The sequence below is a fragment of the Podarcis raffonei genome, chromosome 1 (genome assembly GCF_027172205.1).
Source record: "Podarcis raffonei isolate rPodRaf1 chromosome 1, rPodRaf1.pri, whole genome shotgun sequence".
Classification (NCBI taxonomy): Eukaryota; Metazoa; Chordata; class Lepidosauria; order Squamata; family Lacertidae; genus Podarcis; species Podarcis raffonei.
In genome coordinates, this window is record NC_070602.1 from 17,958,834 (window position 1) to 17,980,137 (window position 21,304).

Below are 21,304 nucleotides of genomic sequence, written 5' to 3' on the forward strand. Positions count from 1 at the left end.
TATTGAAATTACCATTTTTAGATCAGTTTAAAGGTTACAAGAAAGTTACAGAAAGTCTATAATAGGAAGTAAACAAAATTCATGTTATTGCAAGACGTACTTATTTTGTTAAAATTTTCTTTCTTACAAAAATCATTTAATATGCACTTAGGAATCCTGTTAGGGGGACTAAAATTTCTTTATGGGTTCTTTTCATTTTTTAGGATCCTTGTATTCTCAAGACCGAATTCTCCAAGCCATGGGCAACATCACGCTAGCATTCCACCTTCTTTGTGAACGCTGCAATCCTAGTTCTTTCTGGCTGCCTTACATCCAAACTCTCCCAAGTGAATACAATACTCCTCTTTACTTTGAAGAAGATGAGGTTCAATATCTTCAGTCAACTCAGGCCATACATGACGTTTTCAGCCAATATAAAAATACTGCTCGACAGTATGCCTATTTCTACAAAGTTATTCAGGTAAGAGCCTGGAACAGACACTGCATTATATGAGGACCATAGCAAAGTAGAACTCTGACATTTTTAAAAGGCTTATTAAGTGGCCTAAAGTTCTAAGTACCACAGTACCAGTGCTAACCTGATTACTTTTTTACCATTGCTTATACTAGCAGAATGCTGTTGCTATGATAGTTGTTGTGTGTGGAGGTGGTGGTTATATATGGAAGGACTTCTGATAGAAGTGCAGTACATCGTCTTGTTCTGAGTGCACACATGCGACATACATTTTGGGATAGCTATCTAGTGTTATTGGAAGAGGGTAGATTTTGCCGTCAGCAGTGGCCCAAGTGCACCATTTTATTTTCTCTATAGTGGATACCTGATTAATATTACTTTTTGCCCCTGGTGTGTTTAGCCTTTAGATGTCTGCATAAACCTATCCTGGGTTGTTGTCATGGAATTTTGAGAATCACTCAAAATGTGCTATATCTGTTTCCTGCAGAAGATACTTTGTAGTGAATGGGAAGGGCTTCAATTTCCTTTGTTCACATATGCAAAATGATCCGAAAATGATTGTGATCATCTGGCATGCACTTGTGAAATTTTGTGTTCATTTTTAGTGAAAAATCTTTAGCCTGTAAGGTTGCTGATGTACTTCAGATGATATAGAATGTAATGGCAATAATTCAGTTGTTTGCAGAGCTCATTCATTCTCATGTATGACTCTTCGTTTGTAGCCTTCACCCTGCTCCCCGCCCCCCAAATATATACCTAATTCCTTTGGGTAACATACATCTTTCCTCTTAAGGAAGTACTGTAGCTCAGTAGTAGATCACATGAATTCACATGCAAAAGATCCCAAGTTCAATCCTGGGCATCTCCAGCTGGATCTGGGCAGGACTGTGTGAATTCTGAAGAGCCTCTAGCAATCACTGTAGACAATATTGAGCTCTATGGAACAGTGATCCGGCTCTGTGTAAGGCAGCTTTCAATGTTCCTCTACTTATTTTACTGTTCTTTTATGAAGAGTATGCTCATGCTTATGATCTTAAAAGTGCTTTACTTCAGTAGTAAAATACTTCACTTGTGTATCTCCTGTCCTGTCATCTTAGTTAGTAAACTGAGTTAGCAGTTTAGACCCTACAAGAATTGAGTAAATTTTCTGCTGGAGCAAACTATGGCCTTCTTAAACCATGATAAAAAGGCAACAAAGCCCAGACACCATATAATTTTACTTCATACAGTCTAAACACAACCAGTATCTCGCTATCTAAATTTTTATCACCCCTGTAGCTCTCTTCTGTATCTTTTTTTCAGGGTAACCAAATTCATAATGAACTGTGGAGTCCCATTTTTATACAAACTGTACCAGATAATATCTTCAAAGTACTAAGTAGTGTTGTTGCTTCTTAACTCTTTGAAGTGGCTGGGGTTCAAAGAGGGTACATGAATGAGCAGGAAAGAACTATAGGCTCAGTCTCGGAGTTTTGCTCACTTTCTCTCTTTTTTGCTGTAGTTGCTTTTTTGCTCTGTAGAAGAGGCAGACAATCACTTAGTTTTAGAGGCATGAAAACAGCTACATCATAGAGTAAGCAACCCTTTGGCTGCAGGTAAAGTTCTCTCCTGTGTGTTCACGTGTTCACTTTCATTCCTAATCATAGTTTCTATAGTCATAATCCTATTTCAGAACCTACACCCCAGTATTCACACTGATGTGTAGATCATTGATTCTGAAACTGTGGTCCATGAATTTTATTTGAGTGGTCTGCAATATACCCGCATTAAATATTCATCTTGTATTTTTATTGCTTCTTTATTTCTATTTTATTTTATTGTATTGCATTTTAATTTGCAAATTTTAATTAAAAAAAAATAAGAAATAAAGGAAGCAATAAAAACACAGTTAAAAATCATTCATTTAGTATAGGACATTACAGTTGCTACAACAGGCAGAAAAATCATTGAGTTGTCTACCGAGATAATCAACAGTTTTTAAGTAGCCTGTAGAGTGGGAAGTTTGGGAACTACTGGGTAGGTAATCTAGATAGAAAAGCAGCTTTGTAGTGGCCTACCTGCCAGCTCCCTGGGCAAAAGTATCACAGCTACTGCTGTGAAACCATTGCACCAGGAGTTCATCTGGGGCTGAGTGCCTCTGATCCCTAGCTCCTTCTTCCTTGACAGCTCTGTAGAGCTGACAAGCTAGTGGACTCTTTTGAGGAGGCAGGTTTGTGGGGGAGGAGAGAACATTTTCAGTTCTGAAAATGGCATTTGTTTCTTGTAACACAGCATCATCTGTTCTCAGTCTGTATACATTTTCCTTATGAGTGTTTCTTTCTTAGACCTATGTCTTACCCTTGTCACACATAGCATTTCATAGCCACAGATGTAATGTAGCTGCCTGTGAGTAATCAAGGCATTATATTCTTAACACTATGGAAAAAGTGTCATTCAGGTAAAGTGTACTGGCAGAACATCTTCTCAGACATCATTTTGTGGCTCCTTAAAAATCAGGCAAAGATTTCTTAGGTAGTTATTCAGCCTTCATCAATCCTTTATTGCACAGAAATGTTTCCAATATACAGATGGGTGTACCATGCAGCAGCGTGTTTCAGCCATCAATGTTTAATGGAACAAAATCTCTGCTGAAACATAATCTACTTCCTGCCTGTCTTTATTGAATTGTAATATCTATTTACAATTATTTAGAATGTTTTTTTAATATTTTAAAATTAAAGTTTTGTACTTAATGTTGTCATAAAAGCCACTTCGAAAGGTAGGCTAGACAAAATAGTCCCAGTTTGCCTTTAAAGCTATGTGAGTGGTTTTGTTTTGTTTTTTACAGAGGATATGAAAAATATCAACACTAGGTTTCCATAGTACTGAGTAAATTTCATTTCAAGAGCTATGTTTATACAAAAACTGTCTTGTTTCTTTGCTTCAGGAGTCTAGGTTGCTCTAAAGTTATAATAGTACCACTAGGTGGTATTTATAATTTGGGGAGTTCAAACCATGTCTGGACAATTCTTAAAAGGTTAAAAAGGCAAAGGAATCCTGGACAGTTAAGTCCAGTCAAAGGCGACTATGGGGTTGCGGTGCTCATCTCACTTTCAGGCCAAGGGAGGCAGTGTTTGTCCACAGACAGCTTTCCGGGTCATGTGGCCAGCGTGACTAAACTGCTTTTGGCGCAACGGAACACCGTGACAGAACCAGAGCGCACAGAAATGCCTTTTATCTTCCCGCCACAGCAGTACCTATTTATCTACTTGCACTGGCATGCTTTCAAACTGCTAGGTTGGCAGGAGCTGGGACAGAGCAACGGGACCTGACCCTGTCGCGGGGATTCGAACCACCGACCTTCTGATTGGCAGACCCAAGAGGCTCAGTGGTTTAGACTACAGCGCCACCCGCGTCCCTATGGACAATTCTTAAAATATTGTATGAAGGGTTAGATTTATATTTCTTCCATTGGGAACAGAAGGTACTACAGTGGTACCCCGCAAGACGAACGCCTCGGAAGACGAAAAACTCACTAGACGAAGGAGTTTTTCGTTTTCTTAGCCGCTTCGCAAGACGCATTTCCCTATGGGCTTGCTTCGGGGATAGCGGGGAAGCGCAGCGCGTCTTCCCCGCTGTCCCCGGAGATTGTGGGGCAGGCAACTGGGAGAAGCAATCTTCTCCCCGCCGCCCCTTGCTTTAAACAGGTCCGGGGACAGAGGGGAAGGCGCGCGCCTTCCCCTCTGTCCCCGGAGATTGTGGGGCAGGCAACGGGGAGAAGCAATCTTCTCCCCGCCGCCCCTTGCTTTAAACAGGTCCGGGGACAGAGGGGAAGGCGCGCGTCTTCCCCGCTGTCCCCGGAGATTGTGGGGCAGGCAACGGGGAGAAGCAATCTTCTCCCCGCCGCCCCTTGCTTTAAACAGGTCCGGGGACAGAGGGGAAGGCGCGCGGCGCTTCCCCTCTGTCCCCGGACGGTCTCCATAGGAACGCATTGATTGATTTTCAATGCATTCCTATGGGAAACCGTGCTTCGCAAGACGAAAAACTCGCAAGAAGAAAAAACTTGCGGAACGAATTAATTTCGTCTTGCGAGGCACCACTGTATATTAATGAGATGCAAATGTCACATAAGCTCCAGCATTATTATTTTTTAAAACTGGCAACGCTAGGCATCTAACACTGCTTTAACTGATAGGCTAACCAATCTTCATGCCTGCCATATGTTACCCTAGTGCAAAGTTAGTAAAGTTTACCACTAAATGGCATGATAGCTAGCTCATAATTTACATGTACTACTGACATTCAAGAGGACAGAGGTGTGATCATCATCTTGCCAGAATTTCCAAGTGAGAGATGTACTTGGGAGGAATAATGGGGTGTCTGTATGTTCTTTAAGAGGGACCTGTTAAAATGCATATTGCACCTATGCAATATGCAAATCATGTGGTTCAACTCTGCTTATGCTCATGCTCTTATGGCCCAGCTGCTGTTGCGTCATTTAAAAAAACAACCCCAATCTACTAACCTCTTACCCATATGAGATTCAGTCATATATCAGTCCCTGTAATAGTGAACTCAGGTGGTGTGTGCTGACAAGAGATGGGGCCACTGAGAAACAATAAAGAAGTATCAGCAGAGTCTGAAGAATCCTGAGATAGCATTTGTTGAAATGCTAACAATATTTTTATAGCCTAAGGGAGCGAAAGAACGAAACACAAACAGTCCAGTGATGACAGAGCATGCTGGAAAGGAAAGACATTAAAGCAGGGATGGGTAGAGATGGTCTGCTGGAAGAGAGCATGGCTAGCTGGCTGGAGCTCTGAACAAGAACATTTTGTGGCAGCTAAGAGATAGAGCTACTAATCAGGAAGTCCGTGATTTGAATCTGATCTCTGTCATTAGCTCACTAGTTGATCCTTAGGTAAGCCATTCTTTCCTACCTCTCCCGCCCCCCCCCCCAAAAAAAATCCCCAAGCCACCAGTAGATTTGGAATAATACTGATTTATCTTACAGGGCCGTTGTAAGGATTGTAATTAGATATACACATAAAGCATTTCAAACACCTGAAAGTGCTTTACAGATTTCAAGCATTGTTGTCGCTGTCTAATGAATTGTGCCATATCTCGTTGGAAATCCAAGGGGTTGTATGAGAGGCAACTAGCTGTTGCATCAGCTGGCAAATAAATACATGGTATCTTATCTCCTCCTGTTCTCACAAAGACCCTGTGATAATGACTGAAAAAAGAAAAACTAAAAATGCAGAATCAAGCATAGGACAAAATCATCACAGAAAACAGGTATGAAATCAGTGGCATAGTTGAGTTTCAAGGCTGACCTGAGTCCAAGTTCAGCACTCTTTCCTGCACCATGGTGGCTTTTTGCTTAGTTTCTTTAACAAGTAAAGTGGTGGCATTTTGAGGTATTCTTTTGAGATGTGTTATGTTCGTTTGGTAGCCAGTAATCGCTTCTTCATGAGAGCAGAGGGGAGGTTTAGAAGAGGGCAGTTTTCAGCTGAGCTCTACCTTTCTCTAAGTAGTCTGGATGTTCATGAAGATGGCAGAGACTTCTTCCTTTTACAGTTGCTCCCAGCTGAATATTAGTCTGGTTTGACAACTAAACACAGGTGCAACGCTGGCCTGCCAGAAATAGCCCATTGCTCCAGGCAAAGGACAGCACTGACACCATTGAAATCTATGCAATTTGATACTTAAAATGTGAATGGAGGCAGGTGACTGGATCTCTTAAGATTGCACTTCAAGAAAGAGAAAGGGTTTGGGGCTTAGATGTTCAAGTTATGGTACTTCAGGAGGGGTTTTCAGTTTGTTCTAATATGTCCATTTACACTCCCCCCCCCCCCCCACTTTGCGTGTGTTACTACCATTAGCATGTTATGGGCACTGAATGTGCACAGCAGAGTGAACAGAATCTGTTATGTTTATTGCATAATGCTGGATTCTCTATGCACTGAAATGTGGTGTAATAAGCACAAGAGGGAGCCATATAGTTTTACATTCAGAGTGAGATTCCTTGTTCCTTGAAGATCTATAATTTAGTTTGCCTTTGTAAATGAATATGCAGTGGTTTTCTGTTTTAACTTTCCCCCCAGCTTCACAAGGGGCATGGTCGCAGCCTTCTGTCAAGGGGAATTGGTCCATAGATTATTGCAGAGCAGTGCTCTTTAGCTCATAAAACATAGGCAGCAGTACTTTCTCAGCTGAACCCCCTTTTCTGCCAGATTGGGAAATGAGAGAGGGAGAAAAAAGTGAATGATGAAAGCTTTTCATTCACCTTCTTAGTAACAAAAACATTTCAACGTAAGTATTGCTTTCAAAACTGTATTATGTCTCTACTGCCAAAATAACACGCCTAGAAAACTAACATTCCTCAGTCTTCAATATAATTTGAATTGCTTCCAGGGGGGAAAGAGCCACAAAAGGGTTAGGAAATTTGTCAGGGGCGTTAACTATTCTTTAATTTCGCCATATTGATCATTTCACAACAGCTTTCCAGTGTTTCAAAGCTACTTTTCTAAAAGTTCTACAGACGGGGAAAGGTGAAACCATCATACAGTTAACACATCTGCCTGTTGTCTATTGCTTTTGCACAGTTAAGGACCAGGAGTGTATTACCCTATATTCATCCCTACAGGCAAAGTGCTACAGTGGCAAGGCCAGAATGCAGTCCAGACAGCTGCTTCCTCCTTGATCTGCATGCCAGAGGAGAGGTACCCACTCCTGAGTGCAGTTGCCAAGTCAGCAAAAGGATCCCCCTGAGATGCTCTCTTTACAGAGAGGCCTTTTTACAGTAGAAAATATGTAGCAAGGTATATTGGCTCAGATACTTTCTTATGGACTAGTGGCGCTGCAACATGTATTAGAGAATCAGTGGGGCACAGCAATCTCTGGATATAAGCTATACAGGAAGGACATACTGGAGGTGGTGTTGCTCTGGAAGTTAAATAGGGCATTGATTCCAGCAAGCTAGAAATCCCCAAAGGGACAGAATCATTGTGGGTGATGATTTCTGGCCCCGGTAGTATTTTGGTACGTACTGGGGACACACTATCGTTCCCCGATGAAAATGTTTGGGAAGATCTAGAGATGAAGAATGAAATCAAGCAAGCATCCAGAAGAGGAAATGTTGTAATTTAATTAATTAATTATTGTGTAACTTGCACTCTAGAGGTATCACATTATATAGTCCCTATATCAGGTGATTTACAAATGGGGGGGAAACACTCATAAAGGGACTTCACAATTTAGCAGAAAGGCATAGAGGAAAAAGAGTTCATAATGCCTGCAGAAGAGATTAGTAATTAAAGGGGGAAGAGGGTTGACCAGCGGGGTGAGGATGAAGTTGCTTTGAATATAGACAAAGAAGTAGCAAGGTAATTCCAAAGATAAGGATCAATAACAATGTTGTTTTAGAAAAGAGGCATGTATCAGAAGAATGAAGAGATGAAAAATAAAGTGAGGCAAGTGATTAAAAGTTGAATTTTAAAGTGTGAAATTAAGTGGAATCCAGTGAAGTTGACAAAGCCAAAGCAGGGACATTGTGGAAGTGATGAAAACAGAAAATGGGACTTGACTCAGCATTCGTAAGAGAACCAAGATGTAGATTAAGGAAGGCCAGTGAGAAGAACATAATCAAGATGAGAAATAATAACAGATTGAAAAGTGTTTTAGTAGTGCTATATGGAAGAAAGGAATTAATCTTAGAAATATTGAGGTCATGAAAAAAGATCTGGCAAGGTCACAGATACGGGAGAAAAAGGATAAAGTGGAATCAAAAGCAATACCTAGATTATAAGTGTTATAGAAGAATAGCAATACTAGTTAAGAGGGGGAGAACAATGCAAAGAAAAGATTTGGCAAGACCAAATTCTTAAGATTTAGTTTGAAAAGACAAAATTGTAATTGTCGGCATAGAAATGATAGGAGAGATCATAAAGAATATGATGAGTTGGGGCCTCAATACAGATCCCTGCAAGAGACTACCAAAATGAGGGGAAATTTGTGAGAAGGAACCATTATAAGACAATTTGAAATAATAATTAGACGAATATTGAGAGAACCAAGTGAGGGCAGAAACTCTGTTTGGAGAAGAATGGAATTATTATCAAGGGCTGAAGACACACAGGCCCTGCTTTCCGAACATAATGCGCTCCCAGGAAATTGTTCGTTAGGCGAGTGTTTGCACAATGAGCTGATGATTTCCATTATTTCCTATGGGAACATTTCTGATCCATGATTTGTCTGATCCCTCTCCCTCCCTCCATGCTTTCTGCCTGAAACAGCTAGTTTCAACCAGCACAACACAAACAAGTAAGGAAGTGGGCAACCTTCCGATATTTGAATCAGCCATTTGTGTAGCAAGGTTGGGTTATAATTCTTTGTGTTTGGATAACTGAGATTTTGAATAACGAGCGTTCCAGTAGAGGGATCTGCATGTACCATCCACAGTACAGAACTAGCATATTCTATATTGCAAGGTGAGGATTCCTGCTAGGCAGCCTGAAGCACATAGCAGAGTGTGTCCCTTTACCACACTGTCACCCAGATACTTGGATACTAATATTTTCAAGATAAATAGAAACCAATTCACTAAGTCCCTTTTCTGTAACAGTGGGAAAATTGGGAGGCTGAGTGAGAACTTCCCATTTTGAAAATCATAAACTTCTCATTTGGGAAACAGTTATCTCCTGTATTTTGGACCCTGCTTGCCAACATAACTACTTTTAATTTATTTCTGCTTCTCTGAATGGCTTACGATCCCATTAAAATAGGCTCCCCAAACACTTTGTCTGAAAACGCTGTGCTTCAAAACCATATATGCCAATATTAGATGAAATTGTTTCTGCACATTTTTAAGCCGCACTTGGGAGAAATATTATGTTGGCTAGAAAATACAGAGGTCTATGGAGACTCTTGCTTTAGAAGATGAGGTTTCTAACCCCTCTCCTGTCCACAAATTCAGAAGAGCAGTTGATTCTGCAGCTATAATAGTACAACCGCTGATTTTCCTCATATCAAGTTGCACTTCCACAGAGCAACTGCCTCCATCCCCAGGGATGTTATCTGTGCTTTGGGACTCCATGCCTCAACAGTTAATCATACTTTTTCACTGATACATAGGCCTTATTGTTAGGATTTAATACTTTTTTTTCTTGATGTAACTGCAGTTATGAATGTTCAATAAAATCAAAGCACAGTAGAAAGCTGGTGTATCTAGAGTGAAATACTCAAAGGAGATATATATTCTAAGCACTGTTAAACTATTTAAGGGACTTATCTTGGTGGAAATTAGTAATTTAACTAAATTAGAAAATGGATTATCTTATACACTCTTAGAGTCTTGTGATACGTCTCAGTGTAGGAGGCTGGAATGTTTCTGAAGTGAAACTTATAAAATGCTTCTTTCTGTGTTCGCTGTGATAAAACTTAAGCATAATTGCTTCCCTCTGTTCACATCTCTGAGTGCTGTCCAATAATTGCTGCACTAGCCAAAGTAATCCTAAGTCATTTGAAAGTCCTAACATACTGCTCTCTCTTGTACGCACTGCTCTTGCCATGTAGAAAGGGTTCTGCTAACCACCATTATATCAGGTAATTTCAGTGGACTGGTGAAAATAGCTTTTGTTTAGAACACGAAGAGTTTTTGTGTTTTCACTAAGCTTTCAGTGAAAATACTACCTAGAGATTTTTAAAATATTAAGTGGTTTATAAATGCAAACAAACAAACAAATAGCTGCTAAATAAGACTCTGATTGGCATACTGACTGGTAGTACCTAAAAATTACTGAACAGTCTGGCCATTAAAATGAATGTTACATTGTAAAGGTTATAGGTATTGAATTAGTGATTATATGATTATACCGAATACTATATTAAATGCCAATTTATAGAATCAGATTTGCAGAGACCCCTAGGGTCACCAAGTCCAGCTCCCTGCAATGCAGGAATCACAAGTAACAAATCCCTGACAGATGGGCCATACAACCTCTGCTTAAAAACCTCCAGTGAAGGACAGGCCACCACCTTCCAAGGTAGTTCAAAGTTTTTTGTTATTATTAATTTCCCATCCTTCACCCTAAGGTCCCAGGGCTTAAAACAATTTAAAATACAACATTGAGAACAGTTTTAAAACTTACAAAAAACACAATTTATGTAAGAACATAAGAGCCCAGCATCCTGTTTGACACAATAGTCAACCAACAGCTTCCTTTGGGAAGTCTCCCAGCAATTTGTATTCAGCGACATGGTGCCCCTAGTCCTGGAAGTGGTACTATATACCCATCATGTGCTATACATGAGTGCAAGTTCCATTGTTGTTTGCTTCAAGTAAATATGCATAGAATCAGACCATTAGTAACTTTGATTCACCACCTTATTGAATGGAAAACATTTAAATCTGTGCTTTATTCTAATTAATTGTAATTAGTGGGACTTTAAAATTCATAACACTGCAATCTTAAGCATATTTACTCAGAATGTCCCAGTGTATTCAATGAGTTTATCCTAGGTTAGTGTTTATTCTAAGGCACGATCTTTTTCATTGTTTTATAGGCCAGCTGGAAGGTGACATGAGTATAGTAAATAAATTTGAGATATTACAATGTGTATACCCATCTCTCTCTCTCTCTCTCCCCACCCCCCAATACCTTTGGTTTAATGGATGCTGGTCCTTCCATATGATTGATCTAGTTTGCCCTAGAAAGCTGTGTGGGTTTCCTAAGGGTACATCTTTTGAGTGTGCCTTTCTGCATAATGCAAGCTGACAAGAATTACTGTTGGAAGAGAAGAACAATGAAGAAATCTACTCAAAAGACATTGAGTTACTTGCAGAGTATGTGCTAGTATAACACTGGAAAGTTGGTTGATGCACATTTAATTATAGGCTCTTATTGACTAGTGACACAGTTTTAGCTCAGCTTTTGTTGGTATTTAATTTTTAATAATAATTAATTGTAACAATACTTCAAATTTATTTACACACACACACACACACACACACCGTTTGATTGTAGTACTAATTTATTGTCAGTTATTCTTCTACTTTGCCCTCACTGGCCAGAAATTGGATAATGTATTTTCCCTTACAGTTCCTTTCACTGAAAGGGTGGCAGCCTTGATTTTTTTTTAAAAAATAAGAATTAGGAAAGAGGCTTGGAATATCCTTAAGGTGATCAACCTCACACCTTCCCATGACTATGCCCTCTCTATTGTTTTCAGTTGGGGTGTAGGCATTAAAATGCAATGTTACTTCTCTTAGACTTAGTCATAAAGATGGTTGCAGTCAGTTAGAAGGCACAGCAAGGAACTATTGCTGTGTAGTATCCCAGCTGTTTCAGCACTGATTCTCTGGGGGAGAGAAGCACTTGACCCATCCATAGCTAAACAGTGTTGGGGTGTGTCGAGCATTATTTATGCAGACTCTTATTCAATGTGGCCTCATTTCAAAAAAAGTTGTGAAATACCCTATTTTGAAATTTGGTATTAATTTAATGTCGTTCAAAACTCAGATGGCAGAATTCTTTCCTCTGTATGTCCCCAGATAACTAATACTAGGCTAAAAGTTTGAATAAATTTTTCATCATCAATGTTTCTTTGAAGGTTCCGCTAACATTTTTTGCTATTTATATTGTGCATAAAGTTACAATATGGCGTGCTTCTAAGTATCAGGAATGATTTAGTTTACCTTGTGACATATCACTTAAGCTCTGTTCCAATTTAATGCCAAGCCATGGCTTGGTGATCAGAAAAATCTTTGCTTGTTCATTTGCCCCTTCTTCCTCATTTTACACAAGTTCTTTTTTCCACTTCCTGAGTTTTGCTAACAGTTGTTTGCTGCTGCGATATTTCAATAAGCAAACTGTGGTTAGTGCTTTGCTTCTAAATTTAAATTTGCAAGCTGGGTTTTGGAAGTAAGGCACTAAATTTAGCTTCCCAGTTTAGTAGTCAGTAATAAAGTGATAATAGTATTTAGGTCTAGTAATGCATAGAAAGGTGCCTTCTGATCAATATTGTTTTGATTATATGTTGGAACTATTTTGTATATTTGCAAAAATTATATTGTTACTCTTGATTATTTTGCTACTGATTCTAACTGCAATTGAGAATATTTGGTTTCCTCCTGCATTTTATTCTACATCCATTCTTTAATAGATGGTGTGTAAACCAATCTACATATTTTAGAAAAAAGTATTATTGCTGACATATTGATCTTTTGTATCTGAATTGGAGTAATATACCCACCTAGTCATGATATTAAAACAGTCCACCCTTTTTACTGTATTTATGGAGAATCTATATGCCATTTGCAAAATGTTTTCCCAGGTATCCAGTAGTATATTTTTGCCGATTATGGGGGCCCATTTTTTTCATGTAATCTCTTATTTGTTCATATTCTGTTAGCGTATTTGTTAAGCAGCTGATATTATTTATTAACTTCTGTAGTTTTCATGATAAGGTGTTTGAATTCAGTCATATCTCATTATTTGCAAACATAATTTCAGTTATCCTAGTACACATTACTTAATTTGAAAGCACTCAAACCAGGTGAGTTTCTTTTTGATACGGCTATTACCTAATCAGGGGAACAGCTGATTTAATCAGCTGAGTTTTAGTTGATTGGTTAAAGCTGCATAGGAATAAAATAGTTTAAAGTGGATGTACATATGTGTTGTATCAGTTTAGAAGAGGCATTCTGCTTCCACGTGAAAGAAGAGTGGGAATGCCTCTAATAAAAGGAGTGATGATGCCTCTTCTAAGATACCTCTTCTTGCCACTTGATGTATTGTACTCATATTGAAACAGTTACTTCATCAACCAATGTACCTTATTAATCAAATGTTGCAGATCTGCTTTTTCTGTTATTTATTTGTTTAACAGGACTTGCAGTTACAGCAACTTTAGAGAGAAGAGGTTCTCTTAGAGCTGTTTGCTTCAAAGGTTTTTTGTGGCTGACAGAGCAATAGCGGCCAGAAAGTGCTGATAGATTTTACTGCAGCAAGCCTTATGCACATGCATGGCACATGCTTGTTTTTTTTCTGCACGCTTTACACGTTGGCCTGAAATCATCATGTAGCATCCAGTCTGATTGTTAATGAGATCTCTCCTCCCCCTCCTGCCTATTAATAGGACGGGGCTGAGGAAAAGAGATCTCATTAGGATAAAGGGGAGACCACTGAGAATGAGGCAGCAAAGCATTGTGCTTGGTCAAAAGGGGGAAAAAAGCCTTGAGCTCTGTGTTCAAAGACATGCAACTTAACAAGGTGAAAATCTTAAGCCTCTAAGTACCTTAAAGTCCCCTTGCTTTTTTGCCACAAAGGTCTTAAGTATAACCCACGTTGAGACTATACAAAGAAAATAACCTCATCTTGGTGCCGTTCAGGGATTCCTTGTGGCTGTTGGAAAGATGAGAATTAATGTATGGATTCTTTTCACCAGCAAATTAAGCTCATGTGAAGACATGGACTTCTGAAGGCCTCTTCTGGCAGCCATCATATTCTACAGCATACAGTTAACATTAACTGGTCAGTGAACTCAGATGCATGTGTGCGCTATTAATACAGGAATGAACTCAATCCAGATTCTGCAGTGCCATTACTCGCTGCAGGAAAACAGTTGAAGGTAGTTTTCTGATTGCTCATGCAATGCATTAAACAGCAATGCAAGTGGCAGCTGATATTTAAATACAGGCACATTTCAGTGTTGCTCTTGTTCTCTCCTTCCTTCTCTTTTTGTTTTTCTCTGCGCTAATCTATTTGTAAAATTGGAATAATTAAGAGCAAGGCTTCCATTGACAGGAGAAGAGGTGATAATATATTTTTCAAGGTGGCATGTGAACTCTTCACTATGTCAGTTATGGAATTGCCTAGCTATGTGTTAAAGTCAAAACAAAAATTTTTTTTCCTTCCAGTAGCACCTTAAAGACCAACTAAGTTAGTTCTTGGTATGAGCTTTCGTATGCATGCACACTTCTTCAGATACACTGAAACAGAAGGTATGTTAGGGAGATTTCATTTTTACCGAGGGACTGTAAAGAGAAGCTGCATGCTAAATCGATTTTTTAATCAGAGTATTCTTCTCTTGGTCACTTCAGCAGAGATATGCCAACATACTTCTGTTTCAGTGTATCTGAAGAAGTGTGCATGCACACGAAAGCTCATACCAAGAACTAACTTAGTTGGTCTTTAAGGTGCTACTGGAAGGAAAAAAATTTTTTGTTTTGACTATGGCAGACCAACACGGCTACCTTTCTGTATGTGTTAAAGTGTTAGTTATAATCTGGATAAATTATTAAGCAAATGGAGCTGACCATGATCCTAGCGATTGAAGTAGACATACATAGGGTTGTACTGCATGCCATGGTCTCTTGATTCACCATCTATTAGAATTAAATTTCCCATCTTCAAACCTTTCATTGTTTACAAATATCCATGTAAATAGTCTTATTACTAGTCCAATAAAACGGCAGTGTGTGCTTTTCAATTAAGCATTTGTCCTAATGTTCCCATTTGCATTTTTTTAGAAGTCTGCTACATATTCAGAGTTGACTAAAATAAAGTGAATGTAATACTGTTTCTAAAGCTAAGGAAGCATGAACTTAAAAGATCTGATTTTTGCCATTTATCAACTGGTTGCTTCATTTGAATAAGTGTCTATCTCTTTTTGATCAACCTGAAAAATTTGCATGCTCTGCAGCAGCCATATTCTATACTTTATTAAATATCTGTCAATTATAAATATCAAGGTTTTACATTAATGTCAAGATAGTACATCAAAAATTCATGGAATATGTGACTTTTTCCAAGGGTATTTAATACTTAATGCATTTGTGTCATTTTTCTTTCTAGATATATTGACAGGTTTTATTAAGTGTTTGTTAGGGAGATTTCATTTTTACCGAGGGACTGTAAAGAGAAGCTGCATGCTAAATCGATTTTTTAATCAGAGTATTCTTCTCTTGGTCACTTCAGCAGAGATATGCCAACATACTTTAAAACTCTGGAAAGCATTCTCAGAAATTCAGCAATTAATTTCTTTATAACACAATTCTCTAAACACGTATATTTTGCTGTGAAACAGTAATCATTTTGTATTATAATTCAGTATTGTTTCCTGTGCTCCATTAAGAGTAGAGCTTGATTTCTGGAACTGTACAAATAAGGAAATTTCCTTTGAAAAAAGTATCTTAAAAGGTACAGATGGCTTTCGAAAACATTGTATAAAGCTGTTGACTTTTATTTTCCCTGATCATTTTTAGTTTTTGCCATTTAACACATTATTAAACACCAATTGTGTTAGATACGGAATGTGTCCACTTTCAGTGCTATTTTAGTATCGGCAACACAACCAGGATAAAACTGGAACTATAAATGTGCATCCACAGATTGAGAAGTCCTATGTTTTCCTCCTTGAAATAATACCTTTATGGGCAAAGCATACACTTCAAAATGCATAATCAAGTTTGCATTCTGTTGCAACTTTCTTCTATGGGCAGTGTTTGATGAATTTGTATGGTTTGGGGCAGGAAATGAGAAAATACTGAGAAGGCGCTGGAATCAGGTTAGTAACCAAGGGATGACAAACATAGCATTTACACATGGGCCACATAGTCCCTTAGGGCAGGGACAACTGAAATGATGCTCTCCAGATTTTGGACTACAACTCATCACTTCAGCCCTAGTCATGACCAGCGTTGAGGGATGATGGGAGTTGTAGTCCACATCATCTGAAGGGAACCATGTTGGTTACCCATGGCACAGAGTGGATATGTAGATTGCATGTTTTTAATGAGCATGTACTGTTAAGATTATGTCCTGGACCAAAATATCTTAGGAAATACCCATTTGCATAGCCTGAGATGGTAATAGGCAAGTTTCTATGTATTGAGGCTCTACTCTAGGCTTCCTCTGTTCATGAACCCGCTAGCATGTGAAGCTAGTTAGTGGTGATTTTCCCGAGGCAGTGATCTGCTCCTTTTTTCGTGAGGTTAAATTGGTCTGTTCAGTACAAGGCTTTTAAGTGACTTTATGGATACAGTCGTACCTCAGGAGTCGATTGCCTTGTGAGTCGAACGTTTTGGCTCCCAAATCCCACAAACCCAGAAGTGAGTGTTCCGGTTTGCAAACGTTCTTTGGAACCCGAATGTCCGACGCGGCTTCTGCAGCTTCCGATTGGCTGCAGGAGCTTCGTTGGTTTCCAAACGTTTTGGAAGTCGAACGGACTTCCGGAACATATTCCGTTTGACTTCCGAGGTACGACTATATATTTGAATGTCATATTAAACCATAGTTCATGTATAACACTACTCAGAATTCCCATTTCACTCTTCCCTCGATCGTGGCTGCAAAAAGCCACAAGCCTTGCTTTGTTGCATTGGAGTCAGAATTGTAGAGTTGGAAGGGTCATCTAATACAACCCCCTGCAATGTAGCAATCACTTGATAACAAACTTGGGCCATGGCTCGTGGTTTGTTTGTAGAGCCCTAGTTCAAAGGACACAACAAGCTTGTGGTTTGGCATGGGCATACGTAGAGCAAAGCAGGGAATCATTAAGCCACAGTTGAATATTAGGGTGGAAGTCAGCTTTGCAGTACTGGCAGCTTGCTGGACAGAACAATCCCCCCTCGCCTCATGCATTGTTCTTGGGGTTCCCCTGACCCCCTCAGCCAATTGGTTTTGTGGTTGAAAGTCCCATTGTGCAAACAGAGCTTCCACTGACCGGGTTTATTAGGTGAATTCTGGTTTAATGTGACATCGGAATCAGTTGTATATTTGTCTTGTTTAAAGAGCTGCTGCTGTTGTTTTAAAAAATCATAATAATGAAAACAAAAACAAGGTCAATTTTTAATTTTCTGTAAGCCAACATCGTTTACGTTTTTGTCGTCGTTTTTTACTGGATAAACATAGATTTCAAAACAATAAGGTCTGTGTGAGCTTTCATTCTCTGCAAAAGTTACCTTCTTGCAGTCTGTGGTGAAGTAATCTGATCATCTATATTTAATCAATGTTAAATTCCATCTTGAAGAAAATTGCCCTTCTGCATGTTTTTAAGACAAGAGTTCTAAGGCTGTATTTTGTATTAAATGTGTTTCAGTTTGGTGCCAGTAGGTGGAGTCATAGCCATTCTAGCAATCCCATTTTTGCTTCAGAGCGATCTTAACCAAAGAGTATGACCGCTTAGCTGGAAGAGCCCTTTTCTTAGTTGAATTGTTACACAAAAATAATGTACAATAACAGCACTTTTTGTCTAAGGTTGTTTTATGATGTCCATAGGTATTTTCAAAAAGGGTTTGCCCATAACAAAACAAGATGTTGGCTTTCTAATGTGTTTTTCCCCGCCATGTCAATGCAAAATATCTAAGCAAATTAATAACCAGTTATCTGTGAACATTTTGTACTTGTCAAGGTAACTTTTACCAAAATTGGACCATTTGTGTAACCTTGAATTATATATTTTCACTGTATCAATGCCCACATTGTCAAACAGCAAAAACGGGATAACTGAAAAATTATGTGCTTGGTTTTGATTTCAATATGCTTTTTGATTTATAATGAGACTGGTGATAATGACTTTCCTAAATTGTGACACTGAGCTTAACACAAATTATTCTGAGAATATGCAACTAAAATAGTCTGAAATGAAATTTTGCATGTAAACCAAATCACTTATTTTTTATTAGTTGAGAGAGCCGTGGTTTTCAGAGCTAGTCCATCCATAGGGCTAATTTAAGGGGTTGGAGAGAGCAGACACCTGGGACATAACACCCAATTGGCAGTCTTTTGTAATATATAATTTGCCTAAAATTGTGCACTGAGCACAAGCTTTTGTTTTCTAATTGATTTACGGTTTGAGCCACTTTTACCTCATCCCCTACTGTCCTGCACACAGTGCCAGCAAGTACATTACTGTGAGAGATGATAAATTACCATGCACTTGTGATGCTAATGCATCAAGAGTAAAAAAAAAGAAAAAAGGAGCACACTACATAGAGCTCCTTGCATTAACAGTGTTGCAAAGATACATCCAAGCAAAACTCATTTGTATCATTAGAAATAACCATTCATTTGATCACTTACTGAAACCTGCCTATTCAACTGTAATTGAAATGGAATATTAAAATGATACTGTTAATGGCTCTCAATCTCTTAAGAGGGGAAAGGGGTTTTTTTAAGCATGTTCAAAAGGCTATGATTCTTTTTAGCTACTGTGTTTTAAAGTGCATAAGGCAAAGTGGCCTTGGAAGTACTTGGAAGTCGGTTGGCCAGAAACGAGAGGCTAGTTCTGTGTAATTAATTCCTCTTTTAAATCATTCTTATTTCCTCATAATAATTAAGCTAGGCTTGCCATATTTCAGAAAGTAAAATTCCTAAGACACCCCCAAAGTCGTTGAGCTTCCTCTTTCTGGGGCTGGCTGAGCAGCAGGCACCAGGCATGTTATGAGCTCCTTCCCAAAGGGAGAGATTTTAGATTTAGATTTGCGGAGTTGGAAGGGACCTTTAGGACCATCTAGTCCAACCCCCTGCAATGCAGGAATCTTTCACCCAACACATGGGACTCAAACCCACAACCCTAAGATTAAGAGTCTCATGCAGAGCTATCCGGGGGAGGGGAGGGTTAATGCAAACAAACAACCCCTCCCTGCTCAGAATTCTTTTCCCAACAGATGCGGAGTATTTCAACCCAACCCCAGAGTGAGATCCCAGGAGTAGTAATGACAAGTTCACATTTCCTTCACATAGATGGGAAGAGGCTTTCCTTGTTACCCGCCTTGGTTTCCCCTCCACTAGATCAGAGAAGACCAGAGAGACTCCATCCCAAATCCTAGAGAGTCCCTGCCAGTCAGCATAGACAACACTGAAGTAGAGGGACCGATAGTCAGCTTCCTACGTTCCCAATTCTAAGCATGGTTACTCAGAGCTTAATTCCATTCATCCCAATAGGGCTTACTGCCTTGTAAGTTGCAGAGGTGTGCAGCCTTTAACATGTGTTATGTCCAAAATATAATTATATAGCCTATGCATGTGACCATAACTGCTTCAACATTTAAATGTATTATGACTCGCGAGGTATATGTAACGTCTGATTATTATTATTTAAAAAAGAAAAGAACCATGGATATAAGGGAAGAGAGATGCTTAAAATACATTCACCCCTAAAGTGTGACTAAGGAGAACATAGAATTAACGTTTCAGGTTAAGAAAAGAAAATAATTGGGACAAGCTTTTTCTCAGTCAAGTTTTTATGTGTGGCGTGGAGATGGGAGTCCACCTTAAAAGTGTGTGTGTGTGATGTTGTGGGTTCCAGTCTTTGAAATATGAAGAAACAGATTTATAGCGGCTGCTGGGCACAACAAATTAAGTTGACAGTGATGTATGAGAGCATAATAGCATGATGATCCCTCTGTAGCGCGGCTGGACGCCTCCTGCTTCATTTGGCTCTTGTTAGGATCTGTTAGGCAGCTAAATAATGAAATTCTGCTGACTGATTTCTGGTTGTTGTTTTTTGTTTTGTTTTTCCTTTTCAACTCTTCTCTGAATCCTCTTATTTCTCAGACCCATCCTAATGCCAGCAAACTGCCATTAAAGGATTCTTTCACTTATGATGATTACAGGTTGGTTTCCCTTTTTATATAAAAGTGGGTTGTTAAATGCCTTCAAATGCTTCCCTAGAAAATAATCAAGTTATTAATCATGAATCCCTGGTCCAGCCATAGTAGTTATATTACAGATCAGAGAATATAATTAATTTAGCCATCTAGATTTTAACATCAAAAGTTTTATAGCTAACCAGTTAGCATTAGTTAATGGTTGTTTCTAAATGCTGTTGTATTACTTTTCTTAATGCTTTATATTACTTTTTTAATTGGCCTTGGCCCACAGTTACTGTTTAATACTCTGGTATCTGTTAAAACAAAAGTAAGACCATATATATATAGATATATATGCTGGAGCATGCTTTGTAAGAAAAGGAATAACATTCATAGAAGTCTTGCTATGTCTGAATTGACTCCCAGATAAATTATCTTAATTTTCTGACTTATTATTGACCTGTCACATCAAACCAATACATTAAGCAAAACTGGATACAACTTGTTTGTTTGCTTAGTCTGTCCCACATTCCTTTAGGTTTTCAAAAGATAGATACTGCAAGTGATTTATTATTATTATTATTATTATTATTATTATTATTATTACTACTACTATTATTAACAACAACAATAATGTTATTATTAGTCCCCTCCCATCCGACTAGATTGCCCCAGCCACTTTTGGTGGCTTCCAACAAAATATTTGAAATACAATGAACCATAAGTCATTAAAAGCTTCCTTATACAGGGCTGCCTTCAGATGTCTTCTAGAAGTCATATAGTCATTTATCTCGTAGACATCTGATGGGAGGGTGCTTCACAGGGTGGCACCATTACTGAGAAGGCCCTCTGCCTAGTTCCCTGTAACTTCACTTCTCATAGTGAAGTTACTGCCAGAAGGCCTTCAGAGGTGGACCTCAGTGTCTGGGCTGGACAATGGGGGTGGAGATGCTCCTTCAAGGGCCAAGGCTGTATATAGCTTTAAAGGTCAGCATAAGTGGACAGAAGACAGTAGATTGGCAAGGGATTCTGATTCCCAATTGTTTTACAGTAGCAACAGGAAGCAAAATGACACACACACCCCCCAAAAAAATATCTAGGCTGCTGAAATGGAGAAAGAATGATGTTCTTCTGAAAGAACTGTGAACCCATTTCAGTTCTTGTACTGAACAGCTATTCCTTGGCTCTTAATGTGCTCAGAGGCACCCTGTTCAATTCTAACAATATGTCTTTTCACCCGACTGGTTGGTACTAAGAAAAGATTTTTTTCTTCT

The 21,304-nt window shown here is 38.9% G+C and overlaps 1 protein-coding gene across 4 annotated transcripts in view; it reads left to right on the forward strand.

Annotated features, from left to right (window-relative positions):
- The window catches only part of SETD3 (SET domain containing 3, actin histidine methyltransferase), a 47,209-nt gene that overhangs the window by 15,204 nt on the left and 10,701 nt on the right, over positions 1-21,304 (forward strand). For all 4 annotated transcript variants that reach the window (XM_053375469.1, XM_053375474.1, XM_053375452.1 and 1 more), the window contains exons 6-7: positions 204-460; positions 19,996-20,054. In XM_053375469.1, coding sequence (XP_053231444.1) covers positions 204-460; positions 19,996-20,054 — 316 coding nt within the window. The remainder of the gene's footprint in view (positions 1-203; positions 461-19,995; positions 20,055-21,304) is intronic.